At 39.0% G+C, this 13,172-nt stretch overlaps 1 protein-coding gene across 1 annotated transcript; it reads left to right on the top strand.

Moving 5' to 3' along the window:
* The first annotated feature begins 10,399 nt into the window (after nucleotides 1-10,399).
* On the top strand, nucleotides 10,400-11,722 carry LOC132666372 (olfactory receptor 2B11-like). The gene has a single exon (XM_060614484.2). It carries the CDS (start codon nucleotides 10,403-10,405, stop codon nucleotides 11,342-11,344), a length of 942 nt encoding a protein of 313 aa, XP_060470467.1. The 5' UTR covers nucleotides 10,400-10,402; the 3' UTR covers nucleotides 11,345-11,722.
* Nucleotides 11,723-13,172: the final 1,450 nt, after the last annotated feature.

Raw genomic sequence — 13,172 nt, 5'->3', positions numbered from 1 at the left:
TATGTCTTCATATACATTGTCCAAGCTCAAGGGGGAGAAGGGCAGTGTGGATGATGGACCAGGTGAGGATTACCTCAGGGGGGACATTAGCCTCTTCAAAATGCCTGGCCTTTAAGGCTTCTCAAAAAGAAAAGGGAGATGACCCAAATAGATAAAATCATGAATGAAAATGGAATTATTACAACCAATCCCTCAGAGATACAAACAATTATCAGGGAATACTATGAAAAATTATATGCCAACAAATTGGACAACCTGGAAGAAATGGACAAATTCCTAAACACCCACACTCTTCCAAAACTCAATCAGGAGGAAGTAGAAAGCTTGAACAGACCCATAACCAGCGAAGAAATTGAATCGGTTATCAAAAATCTCCCAACAAATAAGAGTCCAGGACCAGATGGCTCCCCAGGGGAGTTCTACCAGACGTTTAAAGCAGAGATAATACCTATCCTTCTCAAGCTATTCCAAGAAATAGAAAGGGAAGGAAAACTTCCAGACTCATTCTATGAAGCCAGTATTACTTTGATTCCTAAACCAGACAGAGACCCAGTAAAAAAAGAGAACTACAGGCCAATATCTCTGATGAATATGGATGCAAAAATTCTCAATAAGATACTAGCAAATCGAATTCAACAGCATATAGAAAGAATTATTCACCATGATCAAGTGGGATTCATTCCTGGGATGCAGGGCTGGTTCAACATTCGCAAATCGATCAACGTGATACATCACATTAACAAAAAAAAAGAGAAGAACCATATGATCCTGTCAATCGATGCAGAAAAGGCCTTTGACAAAATCCAGCACCCTTTCTTAATAAAAGCCCTTGAGAAAGTCGGGATAGAAGGAACATACTTAAAGATCATAAAAGCCATTTATGAAAAGCCCACAGCTAACATCATCCTCAACGGGGAAAAACTGAGAGCTTTTTCCCTGAGATCAGGAACACGACAGGGATGCCCACTCTCACCACTGTTGTTTAACATAGTGCTGGAAGTTCTGGCATCAGCAATCAGACAACAAAAGGAAATCAAAGGCATCAAAATTGGCAAAGATGAAGTCAAGCTTTCGCTTTTTGCAGATGACATGATATTATACATGGAAAATCTGATAGACTCCACCAAAAGTCTGCTAGAACTGATACATGAATTCAGCAAAGTTGCAGGATACAAAATCAATGTGCAGAAATCAGTTGCATTCTTATACACTAACAATGAAGCAACAGAAAGACAAAGAAACTGATCCCATTCACAATTGCACCAAGAAGTATAAAATACCTAGGAATAAATCTAACCAAAGATGTAAAAGATCTGTATGCTGAAAACTACAGAAAGCTTATGCAGGTAATTGAAGAAGATATAAACAAATGGAAAGACATTCCCTGCTCATGGATTGGAAGAATAAATATTGTCAAAATGTCAATACTACCCAAAGCTATCTACACATTCAATGCAATCCCAATCAAAATTGCACCAGCATTCTTCTCGAAACTAGAACAAGCAATCCTAAAATTCATATGGAACCACAAAAGGCCCCGAATAGCCAAAGTAATTTTGAAGAAGAAGACCAAAGCAGGAGGCATCACAATCCCAGACTTTAGCCTCTACTACAAAGCTGTCATCATCAAGACAGCATGGTATTGGCATAAAAACAGACACATAGACCAATGGAATAGAATAGAAACCCCAGAACTAGACCCACAAACGTATGGCCAACTCATCTTTGACAAAGCAGGAAAGAACATCCAATGGAAAAAAGACAGTCTATTTAACAAATGGTGCTGGGAGAACTGGACAGCAACATGCAGAAGGTTGAAACTAGACCACTTTCTCACACCATTCACAAAAATAAACTCAAAATGGATAAAGGACCTGAATGTGCGACAGGAAACCATCAAAACCTTAGAGGAGAAAGCAGGAAAAGACCTCTCTGACCTCAGCCGTAGCAATCTCTTACTCGGCACATCCCCAAAGGCAAGGGAATTAAAAGCAAAAGTGAACTACTGGGACCTTATGAAGATAAAAAGCTTCTGCACAGCAAAGGAAACAACCAACAAAACTAAAAGGCAACCCACGGAATGGGAAAAGATATTTGCAAATGACATATCGGACAAAGGGCTAGTGTCCAAAATCTATAAAGAGCTCATCAAACTCCACATCCGAAAAACAAATAACCCAGTGAAGAAATGGGCAGAAAACATGAATAGACACTTCTCTAAAGAAGACATCTGGATGGCCAACAGGCACATGAAAAGATGTTCAACGTCGCTCCTCATCAGGGAAATACAAATCAAAACCACACTCAGATATCACCTCACGCCAGTCAGAGTGGCCAAAATGAAGAAATCAGGAGACTATAGATGCTGGAGAGGATGTGGAGAAACAGGAACCCTCTTGCACTGTTGGTGGGAATGCAATTGGTGCAGCCACTCTGGAAAGCAGTGTGGAGGTTCCTCAGAAAATTAAAAATAGACCTACCCTATGACCCAGCAATAGCACTGCTAGGAATTTATCCAAGGGATACAGGAGTACTGATGCATAGGGGCACTTGTACCCCAATGTTTATAGCAGCACTCTCAACAATAGCCAAATTATGGAAAGAGCCTAAATGTCCATCAACTGATGAATGGATAAAGAAATTGTGGTTTATATACACAATGGAATACTACGTGGCAATGAGAAAAAATGAAATATGGCCTTTTGTAGCAACGTGGATGGAACTGGAGAGTGTGATGCTAAGTGAAATAAGCCATACAGAGAAAGACAGATACCATATGGTTTCACTCTTATGTGGATCCTGAGAAACGTAACAGAAACCCATGGGGGAGGGGAAGGAAAAAAAAAAGAGGTTAGAGTGGGAGAGAGCCAAAGCATAAGAGACTGTTAAAAACTGAGAACAAACTGAGGGTTGATGGGGGGTGGGAGGGAGGGCAGGGTGGGTGATGGGTATTGAGGAGGGCACCTTTTGGGATGAGCACTGGGTGTTGTATGGAAACCAATTTGACAGTAAATTTCATATATTAAAAAACAAAAACAAAAACAAAATGCCTGGCCTTTAATGTTTTCCTTACTCATTCCCACATGTCAAGATCATAAGTACCTTTTTCTGGGAACAAAGGGCAATTTTATTGGATACTCAGCAATAATTTAAGGAGAGCCTTATAATTTAGAGTCATCCCTACTTATCTTGCATACACCAAGCTCCACACTGCTAAACTCTGGTGGGACTGCTCTTCTCAGTCACACTTGACTCAGTTCAAATGCAGTGAGACCCTCGCCCAGAAGACCACAACAAACCCTGCCCACATAATGTCTGCTGACCAAGAGTTCTGCAGGGCCCAGTCCTGGTTGAGTTGGTGACAGGTCTCATTTCACAAGCAGACCATAGTACACTAGCTAAAGCTTACCACGTTCAGGCCATGGATCAGAAACTGGCCCACAGGAGGCAAGGAGAGCCTCTGAAAATAACTGACATTAAAGATGGAGCAGCCAGAACACAAGAGCAGACTGCACACAACACATACTGGAGACACATCCTAAAGCCCCAGGACATTATACAACGTCTTCTTCATAGGGCCATTACTCTCAGGAGCAGGAAATATAACAGGCTTTCCTAACACAGAGAAAAAGACAGAGATCTAGGCAAAATGCCATCATAGAGCATTTCATCACGAATGAAAGAACAAGATAAAGTCATAGAGATCCTAGTGAAAAGATACAAGTAATATTCCTGATGGAAAATTTACATCAATTATCATAAGGATACTCTCTGGGATTGAGAAAGGAATGGAAGACTTCAGGGAGTCCTTTACTGCAGATATAAAAGAGATAAAAAAAATAAGCAGTCAGAAATAAAAACTTCAATAAGTGAGATTTTAAACAGATTTGTTGCAACCAACACAAGGATGTAAGAAGCAATGGAACAAATAAGTGATCTAGAAGACAAAATAATGGAAAATAAAGAAAATGAAGAAAACAAAAAATAATTATGTGACATGAGATGAAAATATTCTCTATATGAGAATAGACTTAATACATCTGTATTACAGGAGTCCCAGAATAAGAAAAGAGAGAAAAGGAGACAGAAAATTTATATGAGGAAATAATAGCTGAAAACCTCCCTAAAATGGGGAATGAAACCCATATCCAAATTCAGGAATCACAGAGAACTCCCATCAAAAACAACATAAAAAGGCCAACAACAACACATATTGTAATTAAATTTGCAAAATATAGCAATAAAGACAAAGCCCTAAAAGCAACAAGACAAACAAAGTTCCTAACTTACAAGGGAAGACCCATAAGGCTGGCTTCAGGTCTGTCCTCAAAAACTTGTTAAGCCAGAAAGAGTTGGCCTGATATACTAAACATGCTGAATAGAAAAAATCTGCTGCCAGTAATACTCTCCAGCAAATCTATCATTCGGAAAGGAAGGAGAGAAAAAGATTTTCCCATAACAAACAAAAACTAAAGGATTTTATGACCACTAAACCAGCCTGAAAGAAATATTAAAGAGCACACTTTCAGTGGAAAGACCAAAAGTGATAAAGACAAGCAAGGACAGAGAAACTCTCCAGAAACAATGAAAAAAAAAAAAAAACAGGTAATAAAATGGCAGTAAATTCATATTTACCAATAATTACTGTGACTATAAATGGGCTAAATACTCCAATCAAAATACATTCAGTGTCAGAATGGATAAAAAAAATGAGACCCATCAATGGTGCCAACAAGAGACTCATTTTAGGCCTAAAGACCCCTGCAGATTGAAAGTGAGGTGATGGAGAAACATTCATCATGCACATGGAAGTCAAAAGAAAGCAAGAATAGCAATAGCTACATCAGACAAACTATATTTTAAACCAAAGAATGTAAAAAGTGAAGAGGAACACTATAGCATAATAAAATGGACTATCCAACAAGATCTAACAATTGTAAATATTTATGCCATCCACATAGAAGCACCCAAATATATAACACAATTAATAATAAGCATGAAGGAACTCATTGATAATAATACAATAGAAGGGGACTTGAACACCCCACTTATATCAATAAACAGATAATCTAAGCCAGAAATCAACAAGGAAATAATTGCTTGGAATGACACTACGGTCCAGATGGAGATAACAGATATGTTCAGAACATTTCATCCTAGGGCACCTGGATGGTTCATTTGGTTGAGTGTCCAACTTGGGCTCAGGTCATGATCTTGCAATTCATGAGTTTGAGCACCACATCAGACTCACTGCTGTCAGCCTGTCAGCACAGAGTCTGCTTTGGATCCTCTGTCCCCCTCTTGCTCCCCTTCCTCCACCTGCACTCTCACAAAAATAAATATTAAAAAAAAATTTTTTAAGAACATTTAATCCTAAAGCAGGAGAACCAAATTCTTTCCAAGTGCACATGAAACATTTTCCAGAGCAGATCACATATTGGGTCATGGATCAGCCCTCAACAAGTACAAAAAGATTGAGATCATACTATGTGTCTGTGGAGAATAAGTTTAGGTATTCCCTGAGCCTGCACTGATGGGTTAATAAGGCATAAAGAATCACAAAGCCATAGGATGCTCACACCCACGTTTGGTTAAACAAGATTAGGTGTATAAGGATAGAGAAGGGGGGCTAAGTCCCCTAGAATAAAGTGGGGGGGAGGGCAAAGGCCCCCAATACAAAGATATATGAGGTAAGCAAGATTAGGTATTCAGGAGAAAAGTGCCCCCCAATTTAGTACTACAGCAGAAAGCAGCTTTCGCAAAAAGGAAGGATCAAATTAGGTAAACAGGTAAATAGGGCTATAGACCGCTGCCCTGTGAGTGATACTGCCACGGTGGAGCTGATTAGCAAAAGAAAAGGTGCCTTGTTAAACCTGAGGTTACTTGCTCAGTCTTATCCCCTAGGCTAGCTAAGATAAACAGAGGTGGAGCCTCATGTCTTCCTGTAAAGAACCCTCTGCCCAGCCGCCAGGCACCAGGATGTTGTTTTGTATTAACCCAAACCCCTAACCCTGAATATCTTCAAGACCCCCTTTCCCTCACATTCATGAGTTAATGTTAACAGTTTCATTGTCTCTTTGTGCACATCCATCACCATGTTTGCAAGCCTTCTGATCCTAATAAAAACGGGGCAAGGACCCTTATTCAGGGCTCTTATCTTTTCCTGGACATTAATCATCTCTCACATTTAATCCGGCATCCTGCTTTCTTACTAGACAAGGAAGAACTCTAGACCCAGAGTTTACAACAGATGGTGACCCCCACATGACAGAAGGAAAGGGGACACAGGCCAACGTGGACAAGGAGCGACGTGGCCAGGAGGCAGTGCAACACAAGGACTGCAGGACATAACAGAACAATTAAGGAGCTCCAAGAAAAAATAAAAGAAAAAAACACACTGGGTACAGCCTCTACCTGATGAGGTAAGGGATAAAGCAAAACTATATAAGGATTCGCTGCTGTGAAACTTTTTGAGAGATTTATCATGGGAAACTCCCTAGCCCTTGAACAAGAGTGCTATATTTTAATTCTTCAGTCACTAGGAGAAACAGCAGAGACAACTCTAAATTATAAGGCTCTCCTTAAATTATTGCTGGCTGTCCAACAAAATTACCCTTGGTTACCAGAACAAGGAACTTATAATCTTGAAGTATGGGAACAAATAGAGAAAACATTGAAGGCCAGGCATTCAGAAGGGGCTAATGTCCCCCCCCCCACCCCGCCCGAGGTAATCCTCACCTGGTCCATTGTCCCCACTGCTACTCTCCCCTTGAGCTCAGACGATGTATACTATGGTATGCTTGTGAAATGAGACCTGTCACCAACTCAACCAGGACTGGGCCCTGCAGAACTCTTGGTCAGCAGACATTATGTGGGCAGGGTTTGTTCTGGTCTTCTGGGCAAGGGTCTCACTGCACTTGGACTGAGGTAAGTGTAACTGAGAAGAGAAGTCCCACCACAGCACAGCAGTGTGGGGCTTGGTGTATGCAAGATAAGCAGCCAGTGTGAATAGACATTTTTTACAGAAAGATGTACAGATGGCCAACAGGCACATGTAAAGATGTTCAAAATCACTGATCATCAAGGAAATGCAAATCAAAAGCACAACGAGACATCACTTTACAACTGTCACAATGGCTAAAATGAAAAGACAAGAAATAAATGTTGGCAAGGATATAGAGGAAAAGGAACCCTCCTGCACTATTGGTGGGAATGTAAATTGCTGCAGCCACTGTGGAAAACAGTACAGAGTTTCCTTGAACTATTAAAAATAGGAATAACATATGATCCAATAATTCCATTCCTGGATATTTACCTAAGAAAATGAAAACATTAATTCCAAAAGACATGTGCACCTTATGTATATTGCAGCATTATATACAATAGCCAAGATATGGAAGCAGCTTAAGTGTCCAGACAAATGTACAAGGAAGATATGGTATGTATATACAATAATTTATTAATCAGTCATGAAAAAGGATGATATCTTGCCTTCTGTGACAACATGGGTGAACACAAAATGTGTTATACCAAGTGAAATAAATGAGACTGAAAAAGACAAATACAATATGATTTCACTTATATGTTCAACCTGAAAAAAAAAGAATAAACAAACATCAGACCCATAAATACAGAGAACAGACTGTTGGTTGTCAGAAGGGAGGGGGCTAGGGGATGGGAAACGTAGATGAAGGGGCATTGGAGGTGCAGGCTTCCACTTCTGAATAAGTCACAAGTATAAAAGGTACAGCACAAGGAATATAGTCAATGATATTGTAATAGCATTTTGTGGTGACACGATGACTACATTTGTTGTAAACATAGATTAATGTACAGAGATGGTGACTCAGTATGATGTACACCTGAAACTAGTGTAACATTGTGTGTCAGTGTTAGTTAAAATACAAAACAATCTTGCAAAACTTAAATTTTTCCACCCATGAGTTTTCAGCACTGTAAATTACGGCATGAGTGTTTCAATTATTCTGAAGCCAAATCCACTGAGACACTGACAATAAGCACAAATATGTTATTCCCCTATTACAATATAAGTTTCATTAAAGCAAATTTTTATCTGTTATTGATCATTGTTATGTTTTGAAGCATCGACAAAAGTGACTAACACAATGGGCACTCAACAAATATTTTTTGACTGAATAAATAAGAGAATATTTTAACTTTTTCTTGCCATAATGATTTATTATTTGACCCAAACGAGGGACTATTTTTTATGTAGTCCATGTTAGGTGAGGTAAAAAGTCTATACTGTGCTAGGCTATTTTGGAAGAAATACATGGAGACAAAAGCCCTTTGGTTTCTTAAAAATCAAATTGGAAGGTGACCACTGCTTTTTTCCCTGTATAGAACTAGAAATATTCCTACTTTTACTAGAGCAAGAATCTGAAGAAACAATAGCCTGAGGAAAGTATAAATAAAAGAAAATTCTATCTTGACAAGGTAGATGAGTTTTCTTGGATTCTTTTAGTCCTGAGTCCATTTTCCACAACAAGGAAAATGCCAAATTTTTTCCTTCCATTTTTATGGCAAGAAGTAAATTAGAAAGTAGTATTCCCACTAGGGAATTTGTACAGTGTTTCTTGCCAAGAGATGTCCACTGAGGTTCGTTATCTGTATGAAGAAAATGTCCCACCACTTTATATAAAGAGAGATAATCATTCCTTAACGAATGTTATTTTACAGGAAAATTGGTTTCCAAATGTAAACATATTTGGGATTTTTCAAATCAAATACACAAATTATATTAGGGAGTTAGGATATGATGTGAAGCCACTGAACACAGACTATTCAATCCTTATCTCCAATTAACATTTAGTCCTGTTGGAAAGAAAAGATCAAGTTGGATTTGCAAGAACAGGGAGCATAAACATCAAATACCTGCAATAACGTAAGGTAGGTGTTGTATGTGGGTGGGAGTGATCTATTCAGCTTCATGATTTTATCTTTTTGTAATTCCATGTGAGTTGTGACCTCTCTCTGCTAAGTTCTGTACTAAACAATGTGTAAATAAATTGAAACCCTTAATAATGCAATATTATAATTTAAATCATTAAAACATGTCTCCTTTAATGACGAATGACATAGGGACACTGTTTGCATTAGTGGGCATTTCTATGAATTAAAATATATGTGTATTTGCATAAAAATCTTAATAAAATGAACCCCTGGATTCAAGCCACATGGTAGGAGTGATTCAGGGAATTGAAGAAAAAGCAATCTTTGTGAGGCATCTATCTGGTGGGGTAAATACACTGCTAGTATTTGTATGCAACCAGAACGAGGGCTAATGAATCAATATGGACTCACTAGGCACTACACTTCCTAAAAGTAACTACCACAACGTTAAGTATTACACTCAGTGTAGTCACAGATACTGGGTTAATTAATCCTCACAACACAGCTGGTAAGCAATGCAGAAAAGGCCAATGTGTTAACTATCCCAGTCGACAGGATCCCGGTTCTCTGATTTCACATCCTCTTTTCTACTACGACAGTGTTTTTCAAACTTCTTACCATGGCCAATAGCAAGATACACGTTTTATATCATAACCCACATCACACATCTACACATACACTCACACATGTAATGGAAACAAATACAGTAAATACACAAAGAAGCACTGAACTGCCAAATTTGTGATAGATTTCAACTCCTGGTGTGACAAGCATGAACCCACATTACATTGTACTTTTAAGCACTGATGCCTTGAATGTCTCATATCACCATGCAGTGGTATCAATTACTATTGGTCTCATTCTTCGAGTACTGAACCTGTGGCAAGGAACCATTTCCTTTAAGCTGCATGTTTCCTGTTGGGACAAAAGGTTTGTGCTGCAATAGTCAGTTTAGGATTTGGGGCATAGGCCCAAGGAACAGCGATGTATCTTGTTTCTATGCATTCAGACTGATTCTGTTGGAGCTCAGAACATCCTGAACTTCCCTAAATCACATCATGAATTCAAGCAGAGTGGTCTAAGGCCAGCAGATAGTGGATGAAAGAAATGAAGCCATGTGGTAAGTCAGCATGGCTGGTTCCTGAGAACCACTCCTCTGTTTTATTCTTTTCTCTGATATAAGAGCAATAGTGACTTTCCCCTTCCCTAATCACTTTTATAATAAAATTTGCTCCATTGCATTTCTTAGGCAAACACAAAGATTTGTTGCCCTTTCTTTTAGACACGCTACAAAATAATAATGTTTGGTATTGAGACTCATATTTTTTCATGATTACAAGTATCAAACGACTTCACTGGAGTTACACCACAGAGAAAATCTCTGCATAATTCACTCTATGCAAATGAATAAACTGACCCTCAGGAAACCCCATACTGAAATACGTGTCCTCACTTTGACTTGAATCCACCAACAAGAGAAATGACAGTCATGAATCCGGGCAATGCAAGCATTCCAAAGTTCTTCATCCTATTGGGTTTCTCTGATCATCCCTGGTTGGAAATGCCACTCTTCATAATGGTGCTTGTGGCTTACATCTGCACACTAGTGGGAAACATCTCCATTATTGTTGTGTCCAAGGTGGACCCTCATCTTGACAGCCCTATGTACTTCTTCCTTTCCAACCTCTCCTTTCTGGACCTGTGTTTTACCACAACCACCATCCCTCAGCTGCTGCTGAACCTCTGGGGCCCAGATAAGTCCATCAGCTATGGAGGCTGTGTGGCCCAGTTCTATTTGTTTCACTTCCTGGGAGCCACAGAATGCATCATCTTGGCAGTCATGTCCTTGGATCGGTACATAGCCATCTGCAAGCCCTTGAGGTACCCAGCTATCATGCATCAGAGACTCTGTGTGTCCCTAGTGGTCATGGCGTGGATAAGTGGCTTGGCTAACTCCTTGCTTCAGGCATCCCTCACTGTCCAACTGCCACTTTGTGGTAACAACAAGGTGGATGACTTCCTGTGTGAGATTCCAGTGATGATCAAGATGTCCTGTGTTGACACCACTTTCAATGTAACTATGCTCTCTGTCGTGGTGACATTATTTACCTTGATTCCTTTGTCTCTTATTCTTGTCTCCTATGGGTTCATTGTAGCTACAGTGCTCAGAATTCTTTCATCAACGGGAAAGAAGAAGGCCTTCAACACCTGTGGCTCTCATGTTATTGTTGTCTGTCTCTTCTATGGGCCAGTAATGTGCATTTATGTGCAACCTTTTGGTACTAACTCCCAGGACAAGAACAAACTCATGGCCCTGTTCTACAGTCTTCTGACTCCTATGCTTAACCCTTTTATCTATACTTTGAGGAACAAGGACATTAAAGGGGCAATAAGGAGACTTCTCCCATTGAGCCATCAGGGAAGAGAATAAGCACCACCATTTTATACTCCACACTCTCCATGTAGGACTCCAAAGAGCCCCTTCTCTAAATTACTTCTCAATTTTTCCTCCTCCAAAATGGTTAGTATCCCTCAGTAACTATCCAATCTACATGTATGTTTATTCACCACAGTGCTGTGATTGTTGGCCCTCATTTTGCAATGTGAACCCTAATTTCCATTTGCCTTCAATTTGCATGAGACCGAGTCCCTGTTTAAATCCTCTTAGTCCATCTAGGGATTCTACCTTAGGAATCTGAAAAGTATGCAATGAATAAATGTTCACTAACTGACTCATTCAACGTCAACCATTTATGTGTAATTTTATAAAAATAATGCAAGTAATATAAACCACAGTTATCCTTCTTACTATTATGGGATATGATATTATAAGTATGATTTGCTAATTAACTATTTTTATTGAAGTATAATTGATATAGAATGTTATATTAGTTTCAGGTATACAACATAGTGATTCAACAATCATATATGTTATCAAATGCTCACCATGGTAAATGCAGTCACCATCTTTCACCCTAGAACATTATTTATTACAATATTATTAACAATATTCCCTATGCTGTACTTTTCATCCTTGTGACTATTTTATAACAAGAAGTTTGTGTCTCTTAATCTCCTTCACCTAATTTGTCCATCTCCCTACCCCAACCCTTCTGGCAACAGTTTGTTCTCTGTATTTATGAGTCTATTTCTGTTTTTTGTTGTTGCTTGCTCACTTTTTATTTTTTTAGATTCCACATATAAGCAAAATCATATGGTATTTGTCTTTTTATTCCTGACTTATTTCACTTAGGATAATACTCTAATTTTCACACATGATGTTGCAAGGTTTTTTTTTTTTTCTTTTTTATGGCTGAGTACCATCCCATTGTGTCTGTGTGTGTATATATATATTCTTTATCCATTCATCTACATTGGATACTTGAGTTACTTCCATGTCTTGGCTATTGTTAATAATTCTGGAATAAACATAGGAAAGCATATATCTTTTGAATTAGTTTTTTTTTGTTTGTTTGTTTGTTTCTTGGGTAAATACCGAGACGTGGAATTACTGGGTTATATGGTATTTATATTTCTTTTTTTTTTTTTACTATTTAGATGCTTATTTTTGAGAGAGAGAGACACACAGAACATGAGAGGGAAGGGTCAGAGAGAGAGGGAGATATAGAATCTGAATCAGGCTGCAGGCTCCAAGTTGTCAGCACAGAGCCCTAAGCAGGGCTCAAACTCCAGGACCATGAGATCATGACCTGAGCTGAAGTCAGATGCTTCACTGAGTCACCCAGTCACCCCTCTATTTTAATTTTTTTAGGAATCTCCATACTGTCATCCATAGTGGTTGTACCGATTTAAATTGCCTCCAACAGAGCCAATCAAATCCCTAATGAATTACTGGCAAGACCAGATAGGATAATATCTCATACCATATAACTCAATCTTCAATCACACATTCACTGTCTGATCCTTTATAAATAACATAATTGAAAAAATAATATTTGACTCCTACTTTACTACATGTCTCCATGGGATTCCTTCCTTTTGAGTCTTTTTTAATGTTTATGTATTTTGAGGGAGAGAGCACAGCAGGGAAGGACAGAGAGAGAGAGAGAGAGAGAGAGAGAGATAGAGGGAGAGAGAGAGAATCCCAAGCAGGTTCCACGCTCAGCACAGAGCCTGATGTAGGGCTCAATCTCACGACTGTGAGATCTTGACCCATCTTGAAATCAAGAGTTAGCTGCTTAACCTACTAAGCCATCCAGGCGCCCACAGATATTTGACTGAAGTAACTATTTCCAGGT

This window comes from Panthera onca, chromosome B2, assembly GCF_046562875.1.
Source record: "Panthera onca isolate mPanOnc1 chromosome B2, mPanOnc1 haplotype 2, whole genome shotgun sequence".
NCBI classification, from domain to species: domain Eukaryota; kingdom Metazoa; phylum Chordata; class Mammalia; order Carnivora; family Felidae; genus Panthera; species Panthera onca.
This window is presented reverse-complemented; position numbering and strand designations above follow the sequence as displayed.

Coding starts and splice junctions, on each gene's coding strand:
- LOC132666372 (XM_060614484.2), top strand. CDS start 10,403: ATGAATCCGGGCAATGCAAGCATTCCAAAGTTCTTCATCCTATTGGGT.